The sequence below is a fragment of the Anser brachyrhynchus genome, assembly GCF_964034855.1.
Source record: "Anser brachyrhynchus genome assembly, chromosome: 27".
Lineage (NCBI taxonomy): Eukaryota > Metazoa > Chordata > Aves > Anseriformes > Anatidae > Anser > Anser brachyrhynchus.
Genome location: NC_137720.1, coordinates 6,302,714 through 6,329,557, shown reverse-complemented (window position 1 = coordinate 6,329,557; position 26,844 = coordinate 6,302,714). Strand labels below are relative to the sequence as shown.

General features: G+C 72.5%; 5 protein-coding genes across 9 annotated transcripts; 3 read left to right on the top strand and 2 right to left on the bottom strand.

Moving 5' to 3' along the window:
- Nucleotides 1–454: 454 nt before the first annotated feature.
- Nucleotides 455–11,507, bottom strand: ELAPOR1 (endosome-lysosome associated apoptosis and autophagy regulator 1). 4 transcript variants are annotated; one of them, XR_013942408.1, is made up of 23 exons: nt 11,348–11,507; nt 8,979–9,099; nt 8,215–8,407; nt 7,195–7,342; nt 7,037–7,117; nt 6,621–6,726; nt 6,392–6,541; nt 6,152–6,240; nt 5,873–6,050; nt 5,639–5,767; nt 5,471–5,561; nt 5,290–5,395; nt 5,084–5,221; nt 4,759–5,013; nt 4,167–4,340; nt 3,476–3,653; nt 3,228–3,324; nt 3,039–3,140; nt 2,421–2,547; nt 2,148–2,326; nt 1,871–2,036; nt 796–1,498; nt 455–765 (listed from the first exon to the last, which is right to left on the bottom strand). XR_013942408.1 is itself a non-coding variant. In XM_080569247.1 (22 exons), exons 1-22 carry the CDS (start codon nt 11,459–11,461, stop codon nt 1,430–1,432), a joined length of 2,991 nt encoding a protein of 996 aa, XP_080425373.1. In that variant the 5' UTR covers nt 11,462–11,507; the 3' UTR covers nt 455–1,429. The 4 variants fall into 4 exon arrangements, 2 of the variants coding, with proteins under 2 accessions (XP_080425373.1, XP_080425374.1); XR_013942409.1 differs by having other exon boundaries at nt 455–1,141; nt 1,207–1,498; XM_080569247.1 differs by having other exon boundaries at nt 455–1,498.
- Nucleotides 11,508–11,788: 281 nt separating this feature from the next.
- Nucleotides 11,789–12,633, top strand: CFAP276 (cilia and flagella associated protein 276). Its single transcript, XM_080569548.1, has 3 exons — nt 11,789–11,947; nt 12,028–12,122; nt 12,347–12,633. Exons 1-3 carry the CDS (start codon nt 11,856–11,858, stop codon nt 12,415–12,417), a joined length of 258 nt encoding a protein of 85 aa, XP_080425674.1. The 5' UTR covers nt 11,789–11,855; the 3' UTR covers nt 12,418–12,633.
- A 508-nt stretch (nt 12,634–13,141) lies between these two features.
- On the bottom strand, nt 13,142–15,899 carry TMEM167B (transmembrane protein 167B). The gene is made up of 3 exons (XM_080569663.1): nt 15,750–15,899; nt 15,512–15,643; nt 13,142–13,452 (listed from the first exon to the last, which is right to left on the bottom strand). Exons 1-3 carry the CDS (start codon nt 15,811–15,813, stop codon nt 13,370–13,372), a joined length of 279 nt encoding a protein of 92 aa, XP_080425789.1. The 5' UTR covers nt 15,814–15,899; the 3' UTR covers nt 13,142–13,369.
- Nucleotides 15,900–18,139: 2,240 nt separating this feature from the next.
- On the top strand, nt 18,140–19,510 carry GPR25 (G protein-coupled receptor 25). Its single transcript, XM_080569246.1, has one exon. The coding sequence runs from the start codon at nt 18,367–18,369 to the stop codon at nt 19,375–19,377; it is 1,011 nt and encodes a 336-aa protein (XP_080425372.1). The 5' UTR covers nt 18,140–18,366; the 3' UTR covers nt 19,378–19,510.
- A 154-nt stretch (nt 19,511–19,664) lies between these two features.
- INAVA (innate immunity activator) lies at nt 19,665–26,632 on the top strand. 2 transcript variants are annotated; one of them, XM_080569244.1, is made up of 9 exons: nt 19,665–21,034; nt 21,640–21,702; nt 22,259–22,371; nt 22,468–22,587; nt 22,863–23,091; nt 23,897–23,950; nt 24,033–24,459; nt 24,936–25,512; nt 26,247–26,632. In XM_080569244.1, exons 1-9 carry the CDS (start codon nt 20,245–20,247, stop codon nt 26,337–26,339), a joined length of 2,466 nt encoding a protein of 821 aa, XP_080425370.1. In that variant the 5' UTR covers nt 19,665–20,244; the 3' UTR covers nt 26,340–26,632. The 2 variants fall into 2 exon arrangements, with proteins under 2 accessions (XP_080425370.1, XP_080425371.1); XM_080569245.1 differs by lacking the exon at nt 19,665–21,034 and having other exon boundaries at nt 21,062–21,702.
- Nucleotides 26,633–26,844: the final 212 nt, after the last annotated feature.

Here is a 26,844-nt window from a genome sequence, read left to right as displayed (position 1 = left end):
ATGCACACCCTCTGGCACCTCACCCACCCTCACCGTACCCTTTGGCATCTACCATGGCACCCCAGGGTGCTCCATGGCATCCCTTGGCACCATATGGCATCCCCACGGCACCCCATGGCATCCCCACAGCACCCCATGGCACCACACGTTATCCCACGGGCACTGTACGGCACCCCGTATCACCCTTATGGTACCCCCTGGCATCTCCCATGGCACCCCATAGCACCCAGGGGTGCCCCACGGCATCTCTTGGCACCATACGGCACCCCCACGGCACCCCATGGCCCTCTATGGCACCCCCACGGCACCCCATGGCATCCCATGTCACCATATGGCATCCCCACGGCACCCCAGCTTTCCCCTGCTCCCCTCCCTCCCCACCCCTGGGTGCCAGGCTGGGCCCCCCCCCCCGTGCTGGGGACCCCCCCACCAGCCCCGCTCCCCCCCGGGGCACGGAGTCACCACGCGGGACTCAGAAACATCGCCTTTATTGCACGGCTGGGACATGCGGGGCCTCCCGGCGCCGCCTAGAAAACGCGGAGATCGCTGTAAAAAGGGGGGGGCTGGAGCCGCGGGGCCGGGGGGCAGCAGCCGCCCCCCCGGGGACACCCACGGGAGGGACCCAGCAGCGGGGGGGGAACACGGTGCTGGGGGCTGCCGGCACGGGGGCACCCGCTTTGGGGCAGAACCACCCCAATTGGTGATTCCCGGGGGGGGGCAAGGCAAGGAGAGGGGGAGCGGGGCTGGCACAGGGTGGTGGGACGGCTGGCGTGGCACGGCGTGACACGGTGTGACATGGCGTGGCACGGCGTGACACGGTGTGACATGGCATGGCACGGCATGACACGGTGTGACACGGCATGGCACGGCGTGACACGGCATGGCACGGCGTGACACGGTGTGACACGGCACAGCCAGCCCCTGCCTGCCCCCGCGCCCCACGCTGTGGCTGCAGGGCACGGGGCACACACGCGGGAGCGCGCACACACGCGTGCCGTGCACACACAGCCCCGTGCACGCACACACCCTGCAACCAGGCCCGCGCGCACCCACAGCCACGTGCAAAATCACCTGTGCACGAGCACACCGCTGGCATGCGCACACGCCTGCCACATGCGTGTGCACCCCCCCACGCACACGCCTGCCACACGCATGTGCACCCCCCACGCACACGCCTGCCGCACACGTGTGCACACACACACATGCCTGCCACACACGTGTGCACCCCCTCGCACACGCAGGGGCTGCTCCTGGTGTTCCCGTGCCCGGCTGGGGGGGGGTCGCGGGGCCGGGCTGGCTCAGCACCCCCTGTGTTTGGCATTTCGTGGCTATTCCCGGGGGGAACTGGGGGGGGTACAAAAGTGCCCCGGGGGCTCCGCGGGTCCATAAGGCCACGGGGGCGGGGGTGGGGGGGGCGGGCACGGCCCCCTCACAGCTCCAGGTCGGTGCCGCCGGACGACGGCTTCAGCGGGACGGAGTCGAAGCCATCCGGGGTGCGCTGCGGGGAGCGGGGACACTGAGGCACTGGGACACCCCCATGCTGGGGACACCCCATCCCTAGGACACCCCCATCCCTAGGACACCCCCAGCACTGGGACACCATGGGACACCCCCATCCCCTGGGATCCCCCCCCCGTCTTTGTGACACCCCTATGCCCTGGGACACCCCCGGTCTTTGTGACACCCCCGTCCCCTGGGACACCCCCGTCCCCTGGGACGCCCCCGCTCTTTGTGACACCCCCCATTCTTGTGCACCCCATCCCCTGGGGCACCCCCATCTTTGTGACGCCCCCCTCCCCTGGGACGCCCCCCGGTCCCCATGCGGCTCCTCCGCCTGCCCCGCGGCCGTGCCCCCCCGGCGGGCGCCCACCTTGGAGGTGAAGGCCTTGATCTTGCCCAGCAGCGACTTCTTGGTGGCGAAGATGAGCTCGTCCTCGGCGTCCTCGCCCTCCATGATGGCGCAGCTGTCGGGCGCCGGCAGCTCGCTCTCCTTGGCCGCCGCGTTCATCACCAGCTTGGAGTACTTGTACTCCAGCCTGGGGACCCCCCGGCCCCCCGTCAGCCCCGGGAGGTGAGGGGGGGGGGACACACCTCACGTCCTCCTCCTCCTCCTCCTCCTCCTCCCCCCCACGGCGGCCCCCACTCACTTCTGGTTCTTCTTCCAGAAGTAGGCGGCCAGGGCAGCCAGCAGCACGGCCACGCACGTCCCCACCGAGACCCCCACCTTCAGCCAGAAATCGGCGCTGCGGCAGCTGCGGACCCTCGGCGGGGGCAGGCGCTGCCCCCCGCGGCACAGCCGGGGCTCCCGCCACACGTAGGTGGTTCTCTGTGTGCGAGTGTTTGGGGGTCGGGGGGGGGGACACGGGGCTCAGCGGGGCATCCCCGCGTCCCCCCGTAGCCCCCCGCGGTGCCCCCGGTACCTGCAGGCCGCCCTGGCAGGCACCCACGATGGCGCGGAAGTGGCCGGCGGAGCAGCGCGGGCAGCCCTCGGCCGTCGCCCACAGCAGGTGGAAGGTGCAGCCGTCACAGGTGCCCTCGGGGCATTTGCTGGGGACAGACGCGGCGAGGACGTGGGGGTGGCTGTCCCCAAAGCCGAGGACCCGAGGGTGCCGCCCTCCCCACGGCAGCGCCGTGTCCCCGGCGTGGTCCCCAGCAGCGGCACCCGCCGCTGCAGCGTGGGGGACACGGGGGTGGCTGTCCCCAAAGTGAGGACCCCGAGTGCCACCACCCTCCCTGTGGCACTGAGATGTGTGGGGACAGGAGCTGGGGGGGCGTCGGGGGAGGGATTTAGCACTGGAACCCCCCCGGCAGTGCGGGGCTGCGAGGATGCTCCTGTCCCCCCGGCCACCCCAGTCCCCAGCGGTGGCACCCACCTGGGCGCAGCACGGAGGGACAAGGCGGGGGGGGGGGGCTGCCCCCCTCCCTCTGGCACTGCGGTGCATGGGGACAGGAGGAGCTGGGGGACACCTGGGGGGCGGAACTGAGGGCTGGCTCCCCCCCTCCATGCCACCACCCGGGTCCCCGGCGGTGGCACCCACCTGGGCACAGCCAGGCTGCCGGTGCCTGGCAGCAGCGGGTCGCAGCGCAGGCGGATGGTGGTGGCCCGGCCCCCGCTGCACGACTGCGTCACCTCGCTGGACCTGTGGTGGCACCGGGGGGTGGGGGGTCAGCGAGGCCCCTGGTCCCCCTCCCACGCCCCCAGGGTCCTGGCCCCCTCCCGGCCCCACCTGTAGAAGAAGATGATGTCGGGCAGCTCGGGGTTGGCAGCGGGGAAGAGCTCGGGGGGCGCGGTGATGCCGTCCAGCGTGGGGCTCGTGGTGACACCTGTGAGGGCAGCAGGGTGACGCCGCGTCCCCGGTGCCGGGGGTCCCAGCACCCACGGGTGCCAAGAGCGCCTGCAGGTGCTGAGCGTGCCCGGAGGCCCGCCAGGGGCCGGGGCGAGGATCAAGGCGAAAAGGGGGCTCTCTCCGCTCACCCACGACGCGGTCAGCCAGGCTGACGGGCTGCGAGGACACCACCGCCCGGTAGCCCACCACGTCGGAGGGCACCACGATGGCCTGGCACACGTGGGACGTCACCACCCGGCCCGCGCCCCCCTCGTCCGGCAGCCGCGCGTCCGTCACGTTGTCCGTGCACGAGGCCGCCTTCCTGCCCTGCCGGCGGGGCGGGCGTGTGACACGCGGCGGGGGCACCGCGTGTGTGCATGCGCGGGCAGGGCTGTGTGTGCGTGCACGCTTGGGGGTGTGCATTTGCATGACCGTGTGCGTGTGTGAACCACGTGTGCCCATGTGTACGTTTCCCTGACTTTGTGCAAGTGAACACAGGCGTTTGCACAAGCGTGCTCGTGTCTACGCGCAGGTCGCACTCACTGTGAGCGTGCGCTTCCATCACCGTGCGTGTATGCACGCGTGTTTACACAACCACGCGCGCGTGGCCGCGTGTGTGCGGGTGTGCTTGCATGCCTGAACGCGAGCACAATTGCCTGACTGCGCGTGTGCTTGCGCAGCCGCGCACGTGGCTTTGCACGTGCGTGCGTTTGTACAGCTGTGCACGCACACGTGGTGCGCACACCTGCCCGCACACACCTGCACGTCCGCGCGTACCCACGTGGCTTCACGCCCGCGTGCCCCCACACCCCCCCCGCACGCCTCCAGCGCCGCACTCACGCGGTTGCCGCAGAGGCTGACGTTGAAGTGGTGGAAGTACTTGAGGCCCTTGGAGGTGAAGCTGGGGCCGCTGGCGAACGCCGTGCTGGCGGCCAGCGCCGAGAAGTCGTAGTGCAGCGTGCGGCCCGGCAGCGCCAGCGAGAAGCTGCAGTTGTTGTAGCAGAGGGAGCGGACCTGGCCGGGGGGGGGGGCACTCAGGGACCGCTATGGGGGGGGGGGCCGGTGGCACCCAGCCGGGGTCCCATCGTGCCACCCAGATGGGATGGCCAGAGGGGCTGGTGTCAGCCACTTGGGGATGTCCAGGGGAGGGGGTGACAGCCCTGCAGGGCTGGGTGCTGCCAGCTATTGGAGCTACTGGGGGCTGAATGCGGCCACGCATGGGGACTGGAGAGGGGCTGGTGCCCCCCCCTGCCTTGGGGATTGCTAGGGGATGGTGCCAGCCACCGGGGGCTGGTATCAACCACTAGGGGCTGGTGCCACCCCCTCGGGGATGGCCAGGGGCTGGTGCCCCCCTCTGGTGCCCATCTGGGATGCCTGGGGTCTGGTGGCACCCCCGGGGATGCCACCCCCGGGGACCGGCGGGGACGGTCACCTGGTTGCTGTGGGTGCCGGGGCCGCAGGGCTGGCAGGTGGGGGTGCTGCCGGGGGGGTGCCCCCGCAGGTAGGTGCCGGGGGGACAGGGCTGGCAGGCGCCGGTGGCGTGGTCCAGGGCGTGCCCGGGGGGGCAGGGGGCGCAGGCCCCCCCCGGCTCGGGGGCGCAGCGTCGGCAGAAGGAGGCCACCCCGCCCAGCACGTTGGTGACGTTGACGGAGTAGAGCTTGGCCACGTCGCTGGTGTACCGCCGGCCCTGGCGCCAGGAGCAGCCGTCAGCATCACCCCAAGGGACACGGCCGGCCCCGTCCCTGTCCCCAGCTCACCGCCTCGTGGTAGGGCGTGCGCTGGAACGCCCAGGTGAAGCTCATGGTGGCGTTCTTCTCCACCATGTAGGTGTACGACTGCTTCCCCTTGGGCCCCGTCCACGTCTCCACCGGCGTGTTGGTGCGGGAATTGACACCCTGCGGGGACACGGGGGGACGTGGGACACCCCGCGGCCCAGCCCCACCGCCCCCCCGCCACCACTCACCACCATGAAGTAGAGCTCGCAGCTGACGCTGCAGATGGTCTCGAAGACAAAGGTGATCCTGGCCACCTCCTTGCTGTCCCCGTCCTCCAGCGCCGGCTGCGGGGGACTGGGGACGCAGGGGACGGTGGGGACCGCTGCCCGCCCCACGGCAGCGCCACCGTCCCCGTGGGGAGGCGCTCACCTGAAGCCGGGCACCACCAGCGTGAGGATCATGAAGTCGTTGTCGGAGGCTCCTGCCGCCGTGTAGATGTAGTCCCCAGCCACCTCCCAGCCTGCAAGGACGAGGTGACGACTCGGCGAGGTTCCCTGCTGCCCGTGGGGACGGGGAGGGGACGGCGCCCGGCGGTACCTGCCATCCCCTTGTACTCAAAGTTGATGCCGCTGAGCACGGTGGTCTCCATGTTGGGGGGCAGCACGTTCCACCACTTGTACTCCAGCCCCAGCACCGGCTCGGTGCCGGCCGGGCAGCGGATGCAGCCTGGGGACACCGGGGACAGCCCTGCAGGGGGGCAGCGCCCACGGCCCCCCCCGAGCTTTGAGGGTGCCCGGACACCCCACGGGACGGCCCCGGGGACCTCCTTACCTGAGCCGTTGGAGTAGGAGCCGTAGGGACAGGGCTCGCAGGCGCTGCTGTTGCTTTTGAAGAAACCAGGGTTGCAGGGGGGGCACTTGGTTTTCACCCCCGAGGGGGGCAGCTGGGCTGCCTGCGGCAGCTCCTCGTTGCAGATTTTCGGCTCTGCCCACTTGAACATGAGCTGGGTCTGGGCAGGCGGGGGCACAGGGTGAGCTGGCACCGGGAGGGCGCGGGGACAGCACGTGGGGGACCCTAGGGACCGGGGCAGGGGGGGCGGCGGGGCTGTACCTCCCCGTTGGCATCGCAAGCTGTGTGCGTGTAGAAGTAATCCTTGTCCGTGCAGGGCGGCCGCACCTTGCAGGACGCGGAGCCTTGCTCTGCCGGGCGGTGACAGCGGTGAGGTCCCGGGGGGCACCCCAGGATGTCCTCCATGTCCCCGCGGGGACATCCCTCGGAGCGTCCCCCCGGCCATCCCCGAGCATCTCCGGGGCTGCGGGGGCAGCGGGGACGGGGACACGCGGCTCTCACCCGCGTAGGTGGCCGGCTCGCAGGGCTGGCAGGCGGTGGCGCCTTTGCTGGAGAAGGTGTTGGCGGGGCAGAGCTGGCAGAAGGAGGAGCCGGCGGCGGCGGCGTAGGTGCCGGGTTTGCAGGGAAAGCACTCGGAGGTGTAGGCGACTCCTGGCAGCAGGAAGGTGCTCAGGGTCGGGGGGGTGGGGGGGGGCGCACAGCGGGAGCCCCCCACCCTGCGCCCACCTACCTGTGATCCCGATGTTCCTCACCAGCACGGGCTTGGGGACCTTGGACCACACGGAGAAAGCCGTGGTCCTCCAGTAGAGCACGTTGTTGCCGCGGCTCAGCTCCACCTGCGAGCGGCAAGGGAGGGGTGGGAGCGGGGGGATCCCAGGGATGGGGAGGGGCTGGAACCCACCGGGGGGGTCACGGCACCCACCCCTGTCTGCCTCCACCGACCCTCCCCTTTGTGCCCTCGGAGAGCATCTCCCTGTGCTGGGGTGACAAGGGACCTGCGAGAGGTGACAAATGACCCCCGGGGGGCTGCGGCGAGGGACCCTTCAGGGGGGCTGTGACGAGGACCCTGGGTGGGAGCCCTGGGGGGCTTCCCCAAGGGGCTGCGCCGTGGATCCCCCCCGTGCCACCTCCGGCCCCCACGCTCACGCTGTGGAACTCCCAGCCCTTCTCCGTGGTCCGCATCCAGCGCGACTCCTCCACCGTGGGCTGGCACTGGTCGTTCTGCACCTGCGGGGACAGGGACGGCGTCGCGAGGGGGACACCCCCTGGGAACCCGGGAGCCCTGCCCTGCGCCCGGCGCCTACAAAGAACTCGAAGACGATGCTGCTGTCGGGGTAGATGTACTCGAAGGAGACGGTGCCCGACTGCTTCAGGTTGACGGCATACATGAGGGTGGCCGTGCACTCGTCCGTGTTGGAGGCGATGTAGTCACCCAGCGGCACCCACGTCGACCTGGGGCAGGTGACACAGGGCGGCACGGGGTGACACAGGCTCCGTCCCCGGGGCATCTCGAGGTCTGAACCTTGCCGTGGCCGGGATGCTGGGAAAAGGGCGGTGGGGACAGGTGACAGCCCTGGGCGGCCCAGGGAAGCAAAATGCGACACAGGGCACAGCACAAGAAAGCCCAGGGATGGAACAGCAGAAGGTGCTGCTGTTGCACCTGCAGGGTGCCGAGGAGGCAACGAGTTTTAGGGGTGTGCAAAAGGGCTGGGGGAAATCCAGCACCGGGTAGCTCCGCATGCTGGGGAGAACCCAGGGGACGTCACAGCGCGGTGACAAGGGGACGTCCCCCTGCCAGCCCGCCCCTGGCGCTGCCCCGACCGAGTGGGCTGAGACGCGGGTGGGCTGCGGGAGGGGGATCCTGCAGCGCCGGGACCGCGGGTGAATAATTAAAGGCTGCTGGAAGTAGGTTACATTTGCAAGCTGCATCGACGCTGCGGCGCGTGGCGGGCGCAGGCTGCTGGCACGGCGGGGCTCGACGGCTGCCGCCGGCGCTGATCAAAGGCCCGCGGTGGAAAACAAAGGCGCCGGCTCGTGCGGCAGCAGCGGGGAGGGCCCCGGGCAGCAGCACCCTCCGTGACGGGGGCTGCGGACGGGTCCTACCGTGGGGCTGCGGCGAGCCAGGACAGGGTGGGACGAGGCTGCTGGGATGCCCCCTCCCCGTGGCTGGGCTGCTTTGGGGCTGCCAGGGATGGGCAAGGAGGGAGCAGGGGGGGCAATTTTCCATGCGTGGACGTGTCCCGAGCACGCTGCAGCCCCCCGGGTGTCGGTACCCGGGCAGCAGCCGGGCAGGAAACCCCCAGCACGCGGCCGGGGCCACTCACGCCGTGCAGTTCTCCACCGTGTCGCCGAAGCTGTCGTCGATCTCCAGGTTGGTGGCGACGTTGGCGAAGCCGTGGGGCACCTCGTCCCACTCGTCGAAGCGCACGCCGGTGCCCAGCGAGTAGGTGCCCTCGGCGCAGGGCTTGCACGACTGCGCCTTCATGTCGAGGAACTCACCTGCCTTGCAGGAGAAAGCTGCCCGCGTGCAGGGGGGGCATCAGCGCCGCCGCTGCCCCCTCCCGCCGGCGCTGCTTTGGCTTCACCGCCCCCAGCTCTGCTTTCCCAGCGGGACCTTCCCCCCCCCCCGCCCCGTCCTGAGCATCCTGCACGGCCCCCAGCGGGAGGGAGGGCAGCCCCGGACGGGTGGCTTTGGCCGTGCCGCTGCCTTACAACGCAGCAAGTGGCAGCCGGGAAGGGACCCCGGGACGAAACGTGGTGCGGGCCAGGCAGAGCCCCCAACCCACCCTCCTCGGGGGGCTTCCGTCTGCCCCACGGCATCCCAGGGACGGCCCCGCCGCAGCCGTCCCCGTGCCGCACCGACGACTCCGTTAATGAGCGTTTATTGCTATGGAGCAGCTGGATCCTGCCGGCGCCTTTGAAGGCACCGCGTTGCCACCAGGCTTATGAGAAGCCGCGTTTCGGCTCGCAGCTGCTCCCCGGGAGGAAGGCTCAGCCTTGTCCCCCCCCACCCCTCCCCTTTCTGCTCCGCTTTTACCCCTGCTGATCATCCAAAGCCCCCCCCGCCGCTCCTGCACCCCAACCTTACAGCACTCGGTGCCCTTGACGGGGTCCGGCAGCCCGGTGCAGAGTCCCGGCGTGTGCGGCACGGCCACCCTCCACCGCGACCCCGCGCTGTCGCACGCCGTGTACTCGTAGTGGTACTCGGACTGGAAGAGAGAACGCACAGGAGAGCCGGGACCCCGTGGGGCCGGATCCCCCCCACGTGCCCACCCTGTTGCTCTGAACATTTCATTCCAGCTGCTGCAACGCCCCAAGCACGCCGCCTCGAGGAGCTCAACCGTGCCGGACTCTAGGGACCGACCGTGCACGTGGTGGGCAAGGATGCTGGGGACAGGGGGATGCTGGGGGCAGGGTTAGGCAGGACGACATCCCCCGGCCCTGACATCTTCCCCACAGGGTGCCAAACCCCCAGAGGGCTGTGGGGACAACCAGGCCACACACGTGTCCCCAGGCTGTCCCCAGGGGACGAGCCATCCCCAGCACGGCGAAGGCACCCGGCGCTGCCAGCCCCTCTGAGGGCAGCCACGGCACCAGCACCGCTCCGGTGCGGGGACGAGGGACAGTCGGTGCCATCACCGTGCCACCTCTGCAGCAGAGACCCCAAGGGCTGGGGGACCCCTGGCCCTGCTCCGGAGGCAGCCGGGCCCTGTTTGCCGTGGCGTGGCCACGGCACGCGTTGCTCATTAAACACGCTGCCGGATGCACCGTCCTGCTCGGGAGCCGCCCGGGCTGCAGCCGGGCACCGGGAGAGTGCGCAGGGATGGGGGCACAGGCGGGGGGGGGGGGGTTGGTAACACCCCCCGGGTGGATGCGCGGGGCTGCTGGAGCGCAGAGCGGCCGGCTGCATCTTCCCCGTTAGGAAATAAGCCGCCAGCTGCCTCCCAGCTGGGATTTGCTCAAGGCCGGGAGGAGGCGACGCTGGAGCCAGGCGGCACATTCAGTCCCCGAGGCCAGGTCCGGCCGCCCGGTGCTCACCGTGCCCATGGGCAGCTGGCGGGGGCGAGGCAGCGGCACCGCAGCCCCCCCCCGGCCCCTCTGGAGCACGGAGCCGCGGCTCGGTGCCGGCAGCAGACGCGGGAGCGCAGCAGGTTTGTGCGAAAACAAAGCTTTGATGTTTCCCATCAGCACGAGGCGGCGGTGGGGGGGATGCAGAGGTGCTGGCAGCCCCCAGCCCCCCCAGACTGGGCATAGAGGAGGTGCCTGTGGTGCTGCGGGGGCCGGTTCTTGGGGACACGGGGGTCCCCGTGGCCGCGGGCAGGACGGGGGCACCCTCACACCGCTCTGGGCAGCCCCGAGCAGAGAGCAAGCCCCGGGCATCCGAAGTCACACGTGCTCGAGGCTCTCTGGGGCTCGCACCTCGGTGTTTTCCTCTCCCCAAACTTTGCACACCCCCCCCGGGTCTCAGCGCACGGCCGGCAGCGTGAAGCTGTCAACAGCCGTGAGTCGCTCGCCTTCGCCCGCTGTGAGCTCATTAAAGCCAACTCCATCGACACAACTCAGCCCCGGGGCGGCCGCGCGGCGCTGAGGACCCCAGGTGCTGCCACGAGCCCTTCCCAGCGAGCGATGCCCAACCGGCAGGGACAGGCAAGGGGACAAGGGACAGTGGCAGGGGACAGGACCTTGTTGGGAGCAGCCCCCCCCCCGGCGCCAGCGCTGGCTGCAGCCCATTGTTTCCAGCTCTGGGCCATGGAACAAAAAAAATAAATAAATAAAAAATCGGATCACAGCAAAAAATAATGGCCCAGATGAAAAGCAGCCGCTGGAGCGGGGGGGGGGGAGCACACGGGGCAGGGAGCCCCCCCCGGCAGGTGCCCTGTGCTGGGTCGAAAGGCAAAGAGCTGCCAGGTGTGGAGGGAGATGTGGGGGCAGCGAGGGACGGCGCTGCTGGGGCTGGAGCTGGGGGCAGCCGGGGGCAGCCCAACGGCCCCCCCCAGAAGGTCCCCGCGCCCGGCACCTCCCCGAGCTCACCTGTGCAGGACGCTTTGTGCCGGCCGGACCCGAGATAAGAGCCATGCCGTGACCGCCTGCCGGCCTGGGAAAGGCGCACGGGCGAGGGGACGCGCGCCCCGCTGCCACCGACCCCGCGGGGCAGGGCTGGGGACCCCCGCTGGCGTCCCCCCGGGGTGGGCAGCGATGGGGGCACCGGGCTCCGACGGGGACAGCCCCAGAGCCCCCCCCCGGCAGCGGAGCCCCAGCCGGGCTCTGTCCCCAAGGTCCCCGCCGGTGTCACCCGTTAACCCCCGCGGTGACAGCTGGCAGCGGCCCGGAGCCGCCCGGTCCCGCACCGGGACCCGCTCAGCCCCGCGGCCCCGGCCACGCGTGGGGCACGGCGACAGCCCGTTACAGCCCCCAGCCCCGTCCCCACGGCACCGGCGCCCCCCCCCCCGCCGGTACCTCCTTGCAGACGTGCAGCCGCTCCCCGGCGCGGCCCGGCGGCACGGCGGCGGCGGCCACGCACAGCGCCAGCAGCACCCGCCGGGCCCCGGCCCCGGTCCCGGTCCCGGCCATGGCGCAGCGGCGGCGGCGGCGGCAGCGCTCGGCCCCGTGCGGGCACCGGCCCCGCGGCCCCGCCCCCCGCCAACGGCCCCGCGCGCGCACCTGCCGCCACCTGCACCGCCCCCGCCCCGCCCCCGGCACCGGGCACCGGCACCGGGCCTCGCCCCCCGGGGCATCGCTCCCTCCCCCCCCCCGGGAGCGGCACCGGCACCGGGCATCGTCGCCCCCCGGGAGCCCGGTCCCGGGCATCACCCCCCGCGCCCTCCCTCCCCCCCCCCCCGGTCTCCCCGTGTCATCCCCGCCGTGTGCCCCCGCCCCCCCCCCCCCCAGCACCGGGCATCCCCTGTAACGGCCCCGCCCTCGCAGCCGTTACCGGGCAACGGCCGCGGCCAGCACCGGCCCCGCCATGGCGGGCGGCGGCGCCGCGTCCCCGCCGGGCCCCCCCCGGCCTTGGAGCCGCCTCCACGCCACGCCCGCGCGGTGCACCCGGGACCACGGGTGAGTGCCCGGTGTGTGCCCCCCCCCCCCCCCCCCGCTACCGCCCCCGGTGCGGCGGCTGAGCCCCTGTCCCCGTGCAGGGCCCCCCGGCAGCCGCAGCGGCCCCCGGAGCCCTCCCCGCGGTGCTGGGTGAGCCCCAAGAAGGAGTCGGTGCACAGCATCCAGGGGGGCATCGGTACGGGGGGTACCGGGACGGGGCGGGGGGTACCGGGACGGGGCGGGCAGCACGGGGGCGGGGCGGTTGCGGGGGGGGGGGGCGGAACCGGGACGGGGCGGTTGCGGGGGGGGGGGGGCGGTAACCGGCTGCCGGGGGTGCCGCGGTGCCCCCGCCCCGGTTGCGGGGGGGGTACGTGGGGGCCGCCCCGGTGCCGCCGCGATCCGCCGCCCGTCCCCCCGTAGAGTGCCCGCACAGCGCGGCCACCAACAGCGGCTACTCGCGCAAGGCGGACGGCGGCTTCTTCTCCCCGTAGCGGCCCCCCCCCCCCCCCCCCCCCAAATAAAGGCCCGAGCGGCCCGGTGCCGGCGGGGCGGATCAGAATCGCGGCGCGCTCAGGGGCCGGCGGCGGGGCCAGGCCTCGCCTATCTGATCGACTCATCCCGCCCGCCCGCCGCACAGCGCCCGGGGGCTTCGCGGCGCGGCTCTTCTCATCTCGGCCGGGGGCCGATCAAATAAGATCAACGTGTAGGGAGCGGCGGCACGCGCGCACCCCACGCGCGCACACACTCACGCCCCTCTCACACCCCCACGCACCCCCACCCGCACACACTCGCGCTGCCGCCGCTCTGCGCGCGGCCCCGCCCTTCCCCGCCCTTTTATAGCCTTCCCCCCCGCGCGGGGCACGCCGGGTAGCGGGGAGGCCCCGCCCCTCCGCCGCGCGCCGCCTGGCGGCGGGAGGACCGCAATGCCCCGCCCTTTCCGCGAAGCCCCGCCCCTTCCGCGATGCACCAGACTGAGCCCCGCCCCCTCCCAGGAAGCCCCGCCCCCTCCATAAGAGCCCCGCCCCTTTCGCGGAGCCCCTCCGACTGAACCCCGCCCCCTCCGTCTTAGCCCCGCCCCCTCCATAAGAGCCCCGCCCCCTCCCAGGAAGCCCCGCCCCATTCGCGGAGCCCCTCCGGCTGAGCCCCGCCCCCTCCGCCTTAGCCCCGCCCCTCCCCGAAGCCCCGCCCCCAGCCCCTCCCAAGCAGAGCCCGGCGGGCAGCTCGGTGCTTTATTGGCCCGGGCCCCGCCGCACCGGGAGCCCCCCGCGCCCCCCCGCGCCCCCCCCGGCGCCGCGGGACCCCCCCGGCCGTGGGGAGGGGCCGGCGGCACCGGGGGCTGCGTCCTGCCCGGGAGGGGGCCGAGCCCCCCCGGCCCCGGGCGGCGAAACGGCGACACCGGCAGCGGGAGGGGACCGGGAGGGGGCGCGGGGGGCGCGGGGGGCTTCACTTGAGGGCCAGGACGTAGAACGCCATCAGGACGCAGGACACCGACACGGCCGCGTGCAGCCGGGTGCCGATCACGGCAGCTGTGGGGGGGGGAGAGATGGGCACGACCCCAACGCCCCCGGCCCGGACCCCAACGCCCCCAGCACGACCCCAACGCCCCCAGCCCGGACCCCAACGCCCCCAGCCCGGACCCCAACGCCCCCAAGCCCCCACCCCAACGCCACCGTCCCCACCCCGTGCCCCCAAGCCCAGCCCCACACGTTCCCGTCGGGACCCCAGCACCACCGCCCCGAGCCCACGGAGCAGCCCCCCAGCGTCCTCCCCCCATGCCCCGTGTCCCCGACCCAGCCCCCGACGCCACCGTCCCCATCCCATGCCCCACCGCACCCACCCGCGTTCCCGGCCAGGAACCCCGTGCCCCCAAACCCAGCCCCCAGTGTCCCCATCCCGGCCACCACATCCCTGTCCCGGACCCCAATGCCACTGTCCCCACGCTGTGCCCACAGCCCAGCCCGCAGTGACCCCATCCTGGAGCCCCACGTCCCCATCCCAGCCCCATGTCCCTGCCCCGCGTCCCCATCCCAGACCCCAACGCCACCGTCCCCATCCCAGCCCCGTGTCCCCATCCTGGTCCCCGTGTCCCCGTCTCCCCACCCCAGGCCCTGTGTCCCTGTCTCACGCCCCAACGCCGCCGTTCCCATCCCGCACCCACAGCCCAGCTCCCAGCGCCCCCATCCCGGACACCCCATCCCCACATCCCCGCCCCAGCTCCGTGTGCCCGCCCTGGTCTCACGTCCCCACTGCAGCCCCACGTCCCCAGCACACAGCCCCCTGTCCCCACATCCCCGCTGCCGCCCCACATCCCCGTGCCGTGCCCCCAGCCCAGAGCCCCTGTCCCCTATCCCCCATCCCCAATCCACATCCCAGAGCCCCGTGTCCCCATGCCAGAACCCCACGTCCCCAGATGTCCCCCCTGCAGCCCCGTGTTCCCATTCCATGCTCCCAGCCCCATGTCCCCGCTGCAGCCCCGTGTCCCCGTGTCAGCACCTCATGTCCCCAGATGTCCCCGTGCCAGCCCTGTGTCCCCAGCCCACGTCCCCATCCCGGAGCCCCGTGTCCCCATGTCAGAACCCCACATCCCCAAATGAGCCCCCTGCAGCCCCACGCCCCCCTGCAGCCCCACGTCCCCATCCTGTAGCCCTGCGTCCCCTATCCCATGTCCCCAACCCCACGTCCCCATCCCGGAGCCCCGTGTCCCCATGCCAGAACCCCATGTCCCCAGGTATCCCCCCTGCAGCCCCATGTCCCCTATCCCATGTCCCTGGCCCCACATCCCCATCCCAGAGCCCCGTGTCCCCATGCCAGAACCCCACGTCCCCAGATGTCCCCCCTGCAGCCCCGTGTTCCCATTCCATGCCCCCAGCCCCATGTCCCCATGCCGGAGCCCCATGTCCCATGTCAAAACCCCACACCCCCAAATGTCCCCACCCCGGCCCCACGCCCCCCCCTGCAGCCCCGTGTCCCCATCCCAGCCCCACGTCCCCACCCCCCCATCGCAGCCCCGTGTCCCCAGCCCCTGTCCCTTATCCCACGCCCCCCTCCCAGCCCCACGTCCCCAGGTGTCCCCGTCCCAGCCCCACGCCCCCCCCCGCAGCCCCGTGTCCCCATCCCACGCCCCCAGCCCCGTGTCCCCATCCTGGAGCCCCGTGTCCCCTATCCCATGCCCCCATCCCACGCCCCCAGCCCCGTGTCCCCATGTCAGAGCCCCACATCCCCAAATGCCCCCCCTGCGGCCCCACGCCCCCCCCGCAGCCCTGTGTCCCCCATCCCACGCCCCCAGCCCCACGCCCCCCCCTGCAGCCCCGTGTCCCCCATCCCATGCCCCCAGCCCCGTGTCCCCATCCCGGAGCCCCGTGTCCCCATGTCAGAGCCCCACGTCCCCAAATGCCCCCACCCCGGCCCCACGCCCCCCCCGCAGCCCCGCGTCCCCATCCCACGCCCCCAGCCCCCCGTCCCCGTGCCCCCCCCCGCAGCCCCGCGTCCCCATCCCAGAGCCCCGCGTCCCCGTGCCCGCCCCGTTACCCCCCCCAGCGCCACGTCCCCCCGTCCCCCCCCCCGGCCCCAGCCCCCCCCCCGCACCCTTGTAGCAGACGCCGCCGAGCCCCCTCCTCTCGCCGTGCAGCCAGGCGCGGAGCCGCGGCACCTTCCGCAGGTAGGCGCAGGTGCACACCAGGAGCAGCCCGAACACCAGCAGCCCGTCCAGCGAGTACACTGCGGGGCACGGCTGCGTCCCGGCACCGCCACCGGGCACCGCCACCGGCACCGGCACCGGCACGGGGCCCCCCCCGCCGCCCGCCCTCCCCCCCCCGCCGCTCACCGTTGGTCATGGCGGCCCCGCGGCCCTGCCTCAGCGCCGCCCCGGCCCCGCGCGCTCTGCGCATGCGCGCGGCCGACGCCCCGCCGGAAGCGAGCGGCGCGGCCCCGCGGCTCCAGCGGGCAGCGGGAGCGCGCCCCCGTTGTGCCCACCCACACCCCCCCCTCCCGGTCACCCCCCCCCCGCAGCACCGTGAGGCAGCCCCGGGGCGGCCCCAACCCCCCCCTCCCCCCCCGGTGGCCCCGAGCGCTGCCCCCCGGGGACAGGACGGGCCCCGCGGGCGGCCCCGGTACCGAGCCCAGCACCGGGGCAGCGCGGGGCGGCTGCGGGGGGGCGCGGCCGGGACCCTCCGGCCCTGAGCAGCAGCTGCGGAAACGGCTCCGGAGGGCCGAGGAGGCCTGTGCCGGCCCCTGACCCCCGCCTGCCTCGCCCAGCCCTCTGTGCCTCCACCCAGTCCTGCATTCACACCGCCTGCCTCCGTCCATCTGTCCGTCCGTTCATCCGTCCGTCTGTCCATCTGTCTGTCCATCTGTCTGTCCATCCGTCCATCCACCCGCCCGCACACCCATCCACCCATCTGTCCATCCATTCATCCATCCACCCATTCATCCACCCATCATTCCTTCCTTCCTCCCTCCCTCCACCCCTCCACCCATCCACCCACCCACCCATCCCTCCCTCCCTCCATCCCTCCCTCCATCCCTCCCTCCATCCCTCCCTCCATCCCTCCCTCCATCCCTCCATCCATCCCTCCCTCCATCCCTCCATCCATCCCTCCCTCCATCCCTCCCTCCATCCCTCCATCCATCCCTCCCTCCATCCCTCCCTCCATCCATCCCTCCATCCATCCCTCCATCCCTCCCTCCATCCCTCCCTCCATCCCTCCATCCATCCCTCCCTCCATCCCTCCCTCCATCCCTCCATCCATCCCTCCCTCCATCCCTCCCTCCATCCATCCCTCCCTCCATCCCTCCCTCCATCCATCCATCCATCCATCCCTCCATCCCTCCCTCCATCCCTCCCTCCATCCATCCATCCATCCCTCCCTCCATCCCTCCCTCCATCCCTCCCTCCATCCCTCCCTCCATCCCTCCCTCCATCCCTCCCTCCATCCCTCCCTCCATCCCTCCCTCCATCCCTCCCTCCATCCCTCCATCCATCCCTCCCTCCATCCCTCCCTCCATCCATCCCTCCCTCCATCCATCCATCCATCCCTCCCTCCATCCATCCCTCCATCCCTCCATCCATCCCTCCCTCCATCCCTCCATCCATCCCTCCCTCCATCCATCCCTCCATCCCTCCATCCATCCATCCATTCCTCCACCCACCCACCCACCTGTCCATCTGTCCATCCCTCCATCCATCCCTCCGTCCATCCACGCACCCACCCATCCACCCACCCATCCATCCATCCCTCCCTCCCTCCATCCATCCACCCCCCCCCACCCATCCCTTCCTCCCCCCCCCACCCCCCCACCCCCCCTTTCCTTCTCCCCCCCACCTCCCCCATCCGTGCACCCCCCCCCACTCCCGCCGCTCACCGCCCCGCAGATGGGGACGGCTGGAGGAGGCCGCACGGCGGCGATGGGGGGGGGAGGCCAGGCCACGGGGGCGGCCGGGCGACGGCCGGGCTGCCGGGACGGGGGCCGAGGGGAGCCCCGGGGGGGCAGGACCCGGGGGATGGCCGAGGGAGGCCGCACGGCTCGAGGGGAGGTTAAGGGAGGCAGAGTCATGGGGACAGCAGAGCCTCAGAAGAGGAAGGTGACAGCACCGGGCGCCCGGCAGAGCAGCTCGTGGAGCGGCTGCAGGGTGTCCCCTGGGTGGGGGTCACCCTCCTGGGTGCCCCCCGGCCCCGCTCCCATCCCCGGCCCCTCTCGGGTCGGGGTTTGGGGCTGCGGCACGGGGCTGCGGGTGTTCGTGGCCGTCGGGCGCAGGAGGCCTCGCGCGCGGGGTCGGTCCCTCTCCTCCCCTCCTCCCCCGTGCCACCGGGGCTCCGCGGTGCTCCCACGGCCCCGTCCCGTCCCCGCACCCCCGGTGTTGTCATTCCAGGAGCGCTTGTGGCCGTGGGCGGCCGCGGGCATCGCTTCTCGGTGCCCCCCGCGCTGAGAACCAGAGCGCCCGGGGCAGGAATGAGCTGGCAGGGCCGGGGCGCGGGCGCTGGCTCCCACCGCAGCCCTGCACCTGCTGCTGTGCATCTGGAATAAACACACGAAACCAAGGCTTTTGTGCAGTTTTTGCTAACCAGACGCGTCTGGGAAGGGGATGTGGAGGTTTGAGCGCGATGGAGCCGGGGCTGCTGCTCGGCGCTCCCCGGGGCTGAGGAACGGGGCCGGGGCCGGCGCTGCCGGGGCTTTGCCCGTCCCCGCGGGCATGGAGCCGTCCCGCACCCTCCTCCCGGGGCTCGCTCTGCTCTGGCTGTTTTTCTCGTTGTTTTTCTGTTTCCAAAATTAACTGCGGCTCACCTCGTGCCCGCCGGCACCCTTCCACCCCGCGGACCCTGCCCCGTACGAAAGGAAGTGCGGAAGCCTGTTTTGAGCAGAGCTCAGATCAACAACCCGACCGCCGGGCACCGCCGGCACCACCCAGGCACAGGGGGGGCACCCGGGGCTCGGCCACCCCCATGGCTCCCGAGGCCACCGAGGAGCCGGAGGCTTCGGCCGACTACGAGTACCTGGCAGGCAGCAACGCCACGGGGAGCCCGGAGCAGCTCTTCACGACGGTCTTCATCCCCGTCCTCTACTCCTTCATCTTCCTCCTCGGCTTCGCGGGGAACCTCTTCGTCATCGCGCTGCTGGCCAAGAGGAGCGGCGGCAGGAGGGCGGTGGACACCTTCGTGCTCAACCTGGCCGTGGCCGACGTCGTCTTCGTCTGCACCCTGCCCCTCTGGGTGGCGGCGGGGGCGCGGGGCAACCGGTGGCTGCTCGGGGAAGGGCTCTGCAAGGCGAGCAGCTACGCCATCAGCGTCAACCGCTGCTCCAGCATCCTCTTCCTCACCGCGCTCAGCGTGGAGCGCTACCTGGTCATCTGGAAGGTGCTGGACACCAGGCGGGCGGGCTCCAGGAGGCACGTCCTGCTCGCCTGCGGGCTGATCTGGGCCGTCTCCCTCCTGCTGGGCGCGCCGGCGCTGTGGTACCGGCGGCTGGACGGGGACGACTGCTGGGACGAGGATGGGGAGGACTTCAGCCTGGCCATGGTCTTCCTCACCTTCCTCCTGCCCCTGGGGGTCATCTCGTTCTGCTACTGCTCCATCTACTGCCGCCTGCAGCGGCACGTGCGGCTGGGCAGGGGCGTGCGGCGCTCCCACCGCGCCATCGTCGCCATCGTCGCGGCCTTCGTCTGCTCCTGGCTGCCCCTCAATGCCTGCAAGGTGCTCCTCTTCCTCCTGGCCAAGGGGACGCTGGCGCTGCCGGCGGGGCAGGAGGGGACCCTGCGCTGGGTGGTGGCCGCCAGCACCTGCCTGGCCTTCGCCAACAGCTGCGTCAACCCCCTCATCTACGCCCTGATGGACCCGCGCCTCCGCTGCCCGCCCCCCCTCGGTGCCAGGGCCCCCCCCTCCACCACCGCCTCCAGCCCCTCGCCCGGCAGCGGGACCAAGCCCCCCCCGGCCCCCAGCTCCCGGCCAGGCACGTAAGGGGGGACGGGGACGCGAACGCAGCTGGGCTGGGGGGGGGGGGGGGGGTTGCTGTCGATACAGAGCCGGGGGGGTGCTCGGGTGCTTCGGCAAAGCGGTCGCTGAGGTTTGTCCCCTCCCGGGGGGAGCCCCGGTGCCCCAGCGGTGATTCCAGCCCCCCCTCCGAGCATTACGCTCACCCGTGCCAAAGGGGTCCCCGAGGGGCAGCTCCCGGCCGCGCCGTCCCGTCCCGTCCCGTCCCGGTTTCTGCGCCCTCCCGGTGCGGCCGCGCTGGCAGCGAGCGAGGTCCCGCCGAGCAGGCACCGCCGCACGGACGCTGCCCAGCGCGGAGCTGAACGGGACGGCTCCGGTTGCTTCTGGTCTTACAGCAAACGAATACAGATGTAGGCGTACCTCCGGAGCTGTCGGTCGTGGCGTTCTTTCTCACAGCCTGCCTGGGGAATAAAGCTGCCGCGGGGCCGAGCTGGGCCACGCTGAGCCGTGGGCCATGGTGCGTCCCCAGGCGCCGGGGACAGCCCCGTGCCCTCCCAGCGGAGCCCTGAGCCATTTCTCTTCAAATTCACCCTTTTTTTGGCGCGGGGCCCCACGCGCCAGGTCTCAGCCCCGCTCTTTGCTCAGTTCCTCCGCGGGGACCACCACGCGCTCCCCCCGGGGCTGAGGGTGCTGCAGCGGGGGGGGGGGGGGGTCCCGCCTGTCCCCGTCCCCGCAGCCCGTGGCACCTGCCAGTGGCTGAGGCACACTTTCCACCACCTGCCCCATGCAGCGGCGCAGGATGTGGCTGACTCCCCCGTGCCAGCCGCCCTGATTCATCTCACACCGCGCCGGCAGCCGCGGCCCTGCCGTTCCCACGGCCTGGCACAGCTTGGCATGGCATGGCACAGCATGGCACGGCACAGCATGGCATGGCACTGCCTGGCATGGCGCAGCACAGCACAGCCCGGTACAGCACAGCAAGACACAGCTCACGCTGCCCCTCACCCTTCCCCTTTCCTTCTCCCTTCCCATCCCCATCCCTGCCCCTGCCCGAGGAGGAGGAGGAGGGTCAGTGCTTCCTCCCATGAGGCAGAAGGGCCCTGGGGGCAGAGGCAGGGGGATGGGGACAAGGGCAGGCCAGCAGGACCTGCGGGGCTCCCCGGCACCCAGCGGGTCCCTGTGCAGGAAGGGACAGGGACGGCGGTGGCCGCGCTGCGGTCCCGGGGTGGGTCCCTGTCCCCGAGCACTTTGGGGACCCCGGGGGAGATGTCCCCAGCCGGGGGCCGTGGGCAGGGGTGGGGACGGTGCCACCGCACCGCGACCGGCCCGGTGCTGCTGCCCCCGGGATGGGGCCTTCACCCAGCACCGTGCCATGCCAAGCTGCGCCATGCCATGCCACACCGTGCCATGCCGTGCCATGCCGTGCCACACTCTTCCAAGCCATACTGCGACGTGCCACGCCATGCCAGGGTGCTCTGTGCCATGCTGCGCCACGCTCCCCCCCGCCACGCCGCGCCGCCCCACGCCGCGCCGAGCCGAGCCCCGCAGCGGGCAGGCCCCGCGGCGGCGGGGCCGGTGTTGCTCACCCGCTCCTCCCCTGCGTCTCAAGTCAAAACACGTCCCCACGGCCCGGGCGCAGCAGAGCCGCAGCGAGCGCCCGCGCCGACGGCCCCGCCGCGCCCAGGTAAGGCCGAGCCCCGGCCCTGGCTGAGCCCCGCGCCCACCGGGGATCCCGGCCCCTCCGCCACCCCCCAGCCAGCCCACCGAGCCCCGGCCCTGCCTCAGTTTCCCTGGGCGTTCACCAGCACGGCTCGTCCCGCCGGGGAAACTGAGGCACAGCGTGAGCCCCTGGCACCCCCCTGGCTGCTCCTGTCCCACCCGCTCTGCCCCAAGGGACGGGGACGCCGCGTTCGGGGCTGGGGGCAGGCTCCCACGTCCCGCGGCCACCCCCACCGCGGGAAATGCCTGCAGCCCAGACGGGAAAGAAATAAAAACTGGGAGAGGCACCCAGCGAAACCGGCCTGCGCCCCCGCCACCTTTGCCCCTGGGATGGGGCTCATCCCGGCAGCCCGCGCTGCCAGGCACGTGTTTGCACACCTTTGTTTATCGTAGGACCTACAGGAAGGCAAAGCAAACACGGCCTCGCCTTCCTCCCCCACCGGCGCGGCGGCCGTGGCGGAGCCGTAGGGGCGATGCTGCGGGCCGGGGGGAGCGCGGGGGGGGCAGCACCCGTGGGTGCTCACCGGGGGCTGGCGCGGGGACACGGCGTCTGCTCGCTGTCGCCCGCAGGGTGCGGCATGGAGGGCAGGGAGGAGGCGAGCGACACCGACAGCGGGATCATGCTGCACTCGGGTGAGCATGGGGGGGCCGGGGGGGTGGGCAAAGGGGTTCTGCACCCCAGGGTGCGATGGGTGCCCCCTCCCACAACCAGGGGCACGGCGGCGGTGTAAAAACTGCCACCAACACCCCCCCTTCCCCCCCCAGGGGACAAGGGGCTGTGCAGGAGCTGCTGGGGTCTGGGCGGGGAGGGCAGGAGGGAGTGGAATTTGCTGTTGGGAAATTTGGGGGTTCCCAGTCTGGAGGAGGGAGGGGGGCCGGGGGGGGGCTGGGGTCCGCGGCCGGCTCTGACTCAGCCGCGTTTCGCTGCGGGCTGGGCTGAGTCAGGGTGAAACCTGTCCCCCCCCCCCCGCTGGGAAACCACGGCCGCTCGCAGCGCAGCCGGCACCCATGGGCACAGCCGGCACCCGGCCCGCCACGGGGGTCGGGAGGGAGAACCGGGAACCGGGGCTGACGGGGAGGCGGGGGGGGGGAAACTGAGGCAGGGAGGCGGGGGGATCGGGCTGCGCCTCAGCCCGTCTGTCCGTCCGTCCATCCGTCCATCCGTCCATCCGTCCGTCCATCCGCCCAGGCCCCGGCAGCCCGGTGTCCCCACTGAAGGAGCTGGCGCAGCGGGTGCGGCGGCAGCAGCAGGCGCTGGAGGCGTGCGTGCAGGAGCTGCGGCGGCTCTGCCTGCGCGAGGCGGTGAGCGGGGCGCGGGGCGGCTGGGGGGGGGGGGGGGCCCTGACACCCTCCCCACCCCCCCCCGGCCACCGCTCAGCGTCCCCGTGCCGTCCCCAGGAGCTGACGGGGACGCTGCCCCGCGAGTTCCCCCTGAAGGCCGGCGAGAAGCCCCCCAAGGTGCGGCGCAGGATCGGTGCCGCTTTCAAGCTGGACGAGACCCTGGTGCTGCGCGGGGCGGTGAGGGGCGACCGGGGGCGCAAAGCGGGGGGGGCGGGGGGGGGCTTCACGGGTGGGGGGGTGACCCACAAAGGGGCAGGCGGTGACCGGGGGACCCCTCGCCGCCCTGTCCCACGGGTGGTGCGCTGCTCCTCGGGGTGCGGGGGGGCCACGCGCCCGTCCCAATGACGAAGGCGAAGCCGCCCCTCGGCGCGCGAGCGGCCGCGGGCTCGCGTGGCTCTGGGGTACGGGGTGTGGGGGGGTGCGGGGGTGCCGAGCGTCCCCTCCGTCCCCAGGACCCGCTGAGCGCCCTGGAGCGGGACCTGGCGCTGCAGCTGCAGATCGCCAAGGCCGCCCACCGCCTGTGCCGGGAGGAGAACATCAGCAAGCAGCTGCGCCGGAGGAGGAAGACGGCGGCGCTGAAGGAGGAGAAGAAGCTGAAGGAGCTGGAGAACACCCTCAGCCAGTGCCGCCTCCTGGCCGGCCGCCGGCCCCTGCCCGCCAGCGGCTCCGGGGGTGCTCAGGGTGAGGCCGGGGGTGCTTCGGTTAAGGAGGGGGGGGGGGTCAGGAACTGATTCATTTGTGTGGATCCCGATGCACCGTCCCTGCTGCGTGCACCCCGCAGTGCTCCCCCCGTGGGTGCACCCCAACCCTTCGTCCCCACGGGCTGCTTGCTGGCACCCCGTCCCCAGGGGTCATGCCCCACTGGATGCACCCCGATCTCCCACACCGATATGCTGAGCGCACCCCGATACGCCTTCCCCCGTGGGTGCACCCCAAAGCCCCGTCCCTGATGGCGGCACCTCATGGCTGCACCCCAAAACGCCATCCGTGGTGCAGGCACCCCGGCGTGCCCTCCCCACGGGGAATTCACCCCAATACCACCCCCCCCAGCGACTGCGCCCTTGTGAACGCGCCCCAAACCTTCATCCGTGGTGGATGCGCCCTTAGGGAAGCACCCCAACACCCCCCCCCCCCCCAAGTGGCTGCACCCCGCTGTGCTCCCCCAGTGACTGCAGCCTGGCGAGCGCACCCCAACCCTGCGTCCGCGGCGGGTGCCGGCAGCAGCCTGGGCAGGGCTGGGAGCTGCCCCGAGCGCCACGGCTCGGCTGAGCCGGCCCGGCCGGTCCCACCACCGGCCCCGAGCGTGTCGGGACAGGCGGGCACGGGAGGGGAGCGGGGGCCCACGGGGACGCGCTGGGTGGCGGCGGGTGGCGGGGCCGTGGGAGCGCGGGGCCGCTGCCAGCCCCGGGGCCAGCAGCCGGTGCCAGCCCCCGGTGCCAGCCCCCGGTGCCAGCACCCGGTGCCACCGCTGTCCCCTGCCCCGCAGAGCTCAGCGCCTCGGACGAGAGCTCGCTGTCGGACGCTGTCCTGCTGGAGGAGGGTAAGGGGCCGTGGGTGGGGGGCACCGCGGAGCCCTGTCCCGTTCCCCCTCCCTCCACCCCAACCCTTTTTCTCTCCCGCAGAGGAGACGCAGCTGCCGGGATCTGGCACCCCACAGGGGTCCCCATCTCCGTCCCCGTCCCCATCCCCGCGGCCCCGTTCAGGCCCCGAGGAGCGCGCTGAGGCGGAGGGGCCGGGGCACCCACCCACACCTGCCGGCCCCTGGAGGGAGACCAGCCTCGACGGGCCCTACGAGAAGGCCAAGAAAGCCGGCGATGACCCTGGGGACAGCGAAACCTGGGGGGCCCGGTGCTGCCCCACGTCCCCACCCGCTGTCGCCACCGCCCCTGGCAGCCCTGACCTCGCAGCCTCGCTGGCGCCCAGGACCGCGGATGTCCCTCCGTACCGCTTCGTCCCCATCCGGACCCTGGTGCTGTGCCGGCAGGTGGGCTCCAGCGCCCCCAGCACCCCGGAGCCACCGAGCCGGCGGGGACAATCCCAGTCCCTGAGGTACGGCCCGCGCGCGGAGCGGGGACGAGGGTTCCTGGGAGGAGGATGGAGAGGGACAACCCCATGGGATGGTGGTTATAACCCCGTGGGGAGGGAGGAGAGAAACCCAGGGGAAGGAAGATGGAGGTAACCCCACGGGTAAGGAGGAGAGGGATAATCCCGTGGGGAGGATGGAGACAGAGCCATGGGGAAGAGGAGGAAAGAGACAGCCCCCTGGGAAGAAGGAAGTATCGCCTTGGGGAGGATGGAGCAAACCTGTGGGGAGAAGGACTGAGATAACCCCGCGGGGAGCCTGGTGGATACGATGCCACGGGGAGGCTGGAGATAACCCCGGGGGGAGGAGGATGGCGATAGACCCATGGGGAGGAAGATGGAGCTAAGCCCACGGGGAGCCAGCACCCCACGCCCTCCTGGCCTCCCTGTCCCGGGGGCAGGAGGAGCGGGGCAGGAGGCAGCCGCAGCCCTTGTGCCCGCAGGGTGGAGGCGCGCTGGGAGCCCGGCGAGCCGCGGGGCCGCAGCACCGCTCCCCGCCGCCGCCCCACGTACTACACGGTGACGGTGCCCACCTCCTGCTTGCCGGCCCCCGGCCCCACGCATCGCTCCGGCTCCGACGACAGCATCTCCGATGTCTCCAGCATCTCCCACGCCACCTCCCCGGGCAGCAGCAGCCCCGACGTCTCCTTCCAGCGCCCCCCAGCCCCGCCGCCCCTCGCCGAACCCGGTTACTACCCCCGGGGCGCCCCCCGGCTCCTGCCACCCCCCGGCCCCCCGGCTTTCCTCTACGAGCAGGATCTGGCCCCGCTGCGCTACCAGCGCCTGGTGCCCTCGCACAGCCGCATCGTGCGCACCCCGTCGCTCAAGGACTACGCGCCGGCGGGCGCCCGCGGGCTCTCCAAGGCGGCGGTGACGGAGGAGCTCAAGTCGTGGCACCAGCGCGCCCGGCTGCGGGGCGCCCGGCCCCACTCCCTCGACAGGCAGGGCGCCTTCCGGGGACCCCGCGGCGGGACCCCCCGTGACGGCCCCCCCATCCGTGGGGCCCCGCTGCGGGCTCAGGTAGGGCACGGGGCCGGGGTGGCGCAGGGAGCGGGGTGGGGACAGCGGGGGACAGGCGGGTGGGGGGCACCGCGGTGGCTGTCGCCTTGTGGGGACGCCCTGGGTGCTGCCCTGCGGGCGGGCGGGGGACGCGCGGTGTCACCCGGTGGTGGCACAGGGACAGGCGGCTGCGGTGGGGCAGGACCGGGGTCCTACGGGGGGCGCTGGGGCATGGCCAGGGTCCCGAGGTGCCCCTGAGGAAGTACCGGGGACCCATGAGGGTCCTTGGGGCAGGGCTGGGGACTCCCAAAGGTCCCTGGAAGAGGACTGGGGAAGATCTCCAGGCGAAGGACCTGGTCCTAAGGGGGGCCCTGGGGCAGGACAGGGGTCCCAGAAGGGTCCTTAGGGCAGAATCGGGGTCCTGTGGACAGCACCAAGGTCTCATGACCTGGTCTTGGGGCTGGGACTGAGGTCCTCAAGGCCCTTTGGGGCAGGACGAGGGGCCGCAGAAGGCCCCTATAGCCACCTCCGGGGTCCCACCAGCAGGACCTGGGTTCCCACGAGGGCAGGAGGGTCCCCGCAGACATTTTGGGGCCGCCTCACTCCCTTCCTCTCTGAGGCCCACGCGGGGCAGGTCAGGACTCGCCGCCGAGCCTCCGCCACCCCCGCAGCCCCCCCCATCCCACCCCGGGCCGTGCCCCCCAGGGCGCCATGGGGTGGGGTCCCGGCACCCACGGGCCCCTTCTCCCACGCAGGCGCCCCCGATCCGTGTCCTGCGGCGCTCCCCGGACGGCGTGCCCGTGCAGGTCTACGTGCCTGAGAACGGCGAGATCGTCACACAGGTGTGAGCGCGCCCCCCCCTGCCCGGGGGGGCACGGCCTGGCTGGCCCAGGGCTCTGGGGACAGGGGGACGGGGCCGTTCTGCCCCCCCCTCCACCCCCCCCCCCCCGGGCTTGGGGACATTGGGGGGGGAGGCATGGCTGCCCCCAGCACCCTGCGGTGCCCAGGGCTGGGACGGGGTGGCCGGGGCTGGCCCCCACCCGCTGTCCCGTGTCCCCTCACCAGTGACCCCAAGAGGGTCTGCGGTGCAAAGATGTTGTAATTCGGGCTTTTTTCTCTAATAAACGTGGTCATTTGGGATCTCCCCGCGGTCACTCCCATCCTTGACAGCCCCTCAGGATTTGTCCCCTCCATCCTCATGCTTGTCCCCGTCCCCGTCCCCATCCCATCCCTGTCCCCATCCCATCCCTGTCCCCATCCCCATCCCCATCCCCGTCCCCATCCGTCCCATCCCATCCCCATCCCCATCCCATCCCATCCCATCCTGTCCCCATCCCCATCCCCGTCCCCATC

Excerpts from the sequence above, each read along its gene's own strand:
- GPR25 (XM_080569246.1), top strand. The coding sequence starts at position 18,367 with ATGGCTCCCGAGGCCACCGAGGAGCCGGAGGCTTCGGCCGACTACGAG.
- ELAPOR1 (XM_080569247.1), bottom strand. The coding sequence starts at position 11,461 with ATGGCCGGGACCGGGACCGGGGCCGGGGCCCGGCGGGTGCTGCTGGCG. Across the intron at positions 8,408-8,978 it reads CGTCAAGGGCACCGAGTGCT|CTTTCTCCTGCAAGGCAGGT; the intron begins GTAAGGTTGGGG and ends GCACGCGGGCAG. Across the intron at positions 5,562-5,638 it reads TGAGTACAAGGGGATGGCAG|GCTGGGAGGTGGCTGGGGAC; the intron begins GTACCGCCGGGC and ends TCGTCCTTGCAG.
- INAVA (XM_080569244.1), top strand. The coding sequence starts at position 20,245 with ATGGCATGGCACAGCATGGCACGGCACAGCATGGCATGGCACTGCCTG. Across the intron at positions 21,035-21,639 it reads GACGGCCCCGCCGCGCCCAG|GGTGCGGCATGGAGGGCAGG; the intron begins GTAAGGCCGAGC and ends TGTCGCCCGCAG. Across the intron at positions 22,588-22,862 it reads CCCTGGTGCTGCGCGGGGCG|GACCCGCTGAGCGCCCTGGA; the intron begins GTGAGGGGCGAC and ends CTCCGTCCCCAG.
- TMEM167B (XM_080569663.1), bottom strand. The coding sequence starts at position 15,813 with ATGCGCAGAGCGCGCGGGGCCGGGGCGGCGCTGAGGCAGGGCCGCGGG. Across the intron at positions 15,644-15,749 it reads CGGGGCCGCCATGACCAACG|TGTACTCGCTGGACGGGCTG; the intron begins GTGAGCGGCGGG and ends CGTGCCCCGCAG. Across the intron at positions 13,453-15,511 it reads CGGCGGCGTCTGCTACAAGG|CTGCCGTGATCGGCACCCGG; the intron begins GTGCGGGGGGGG and ends CCCCCCCCACAG.
- CFAP276 (XM_080569548.1), top strand. The coding sequence starts at position 11,856 with ATGGCGGGCGGCGGCGCCGCGTCCCCGCCGGGCCCCCCCCGGCCTTGG. Across the intron at positions 11,948-12,027 it reads CGGTGCACCCGGGACCACGG|GGCCCCCCGGCAGCCGCAGC; the intron begins GTGAGTGCCCGG and ends GTCCCCGTGCAG. Across the intron at positions 12,123-12,346 it reads CAGCATCCAGGGGGGCATCG|AGTGCCCGCACAGCGCGGCC; the intron begins GTACGGGGGGTA and ends GTCCCCCCGTAG.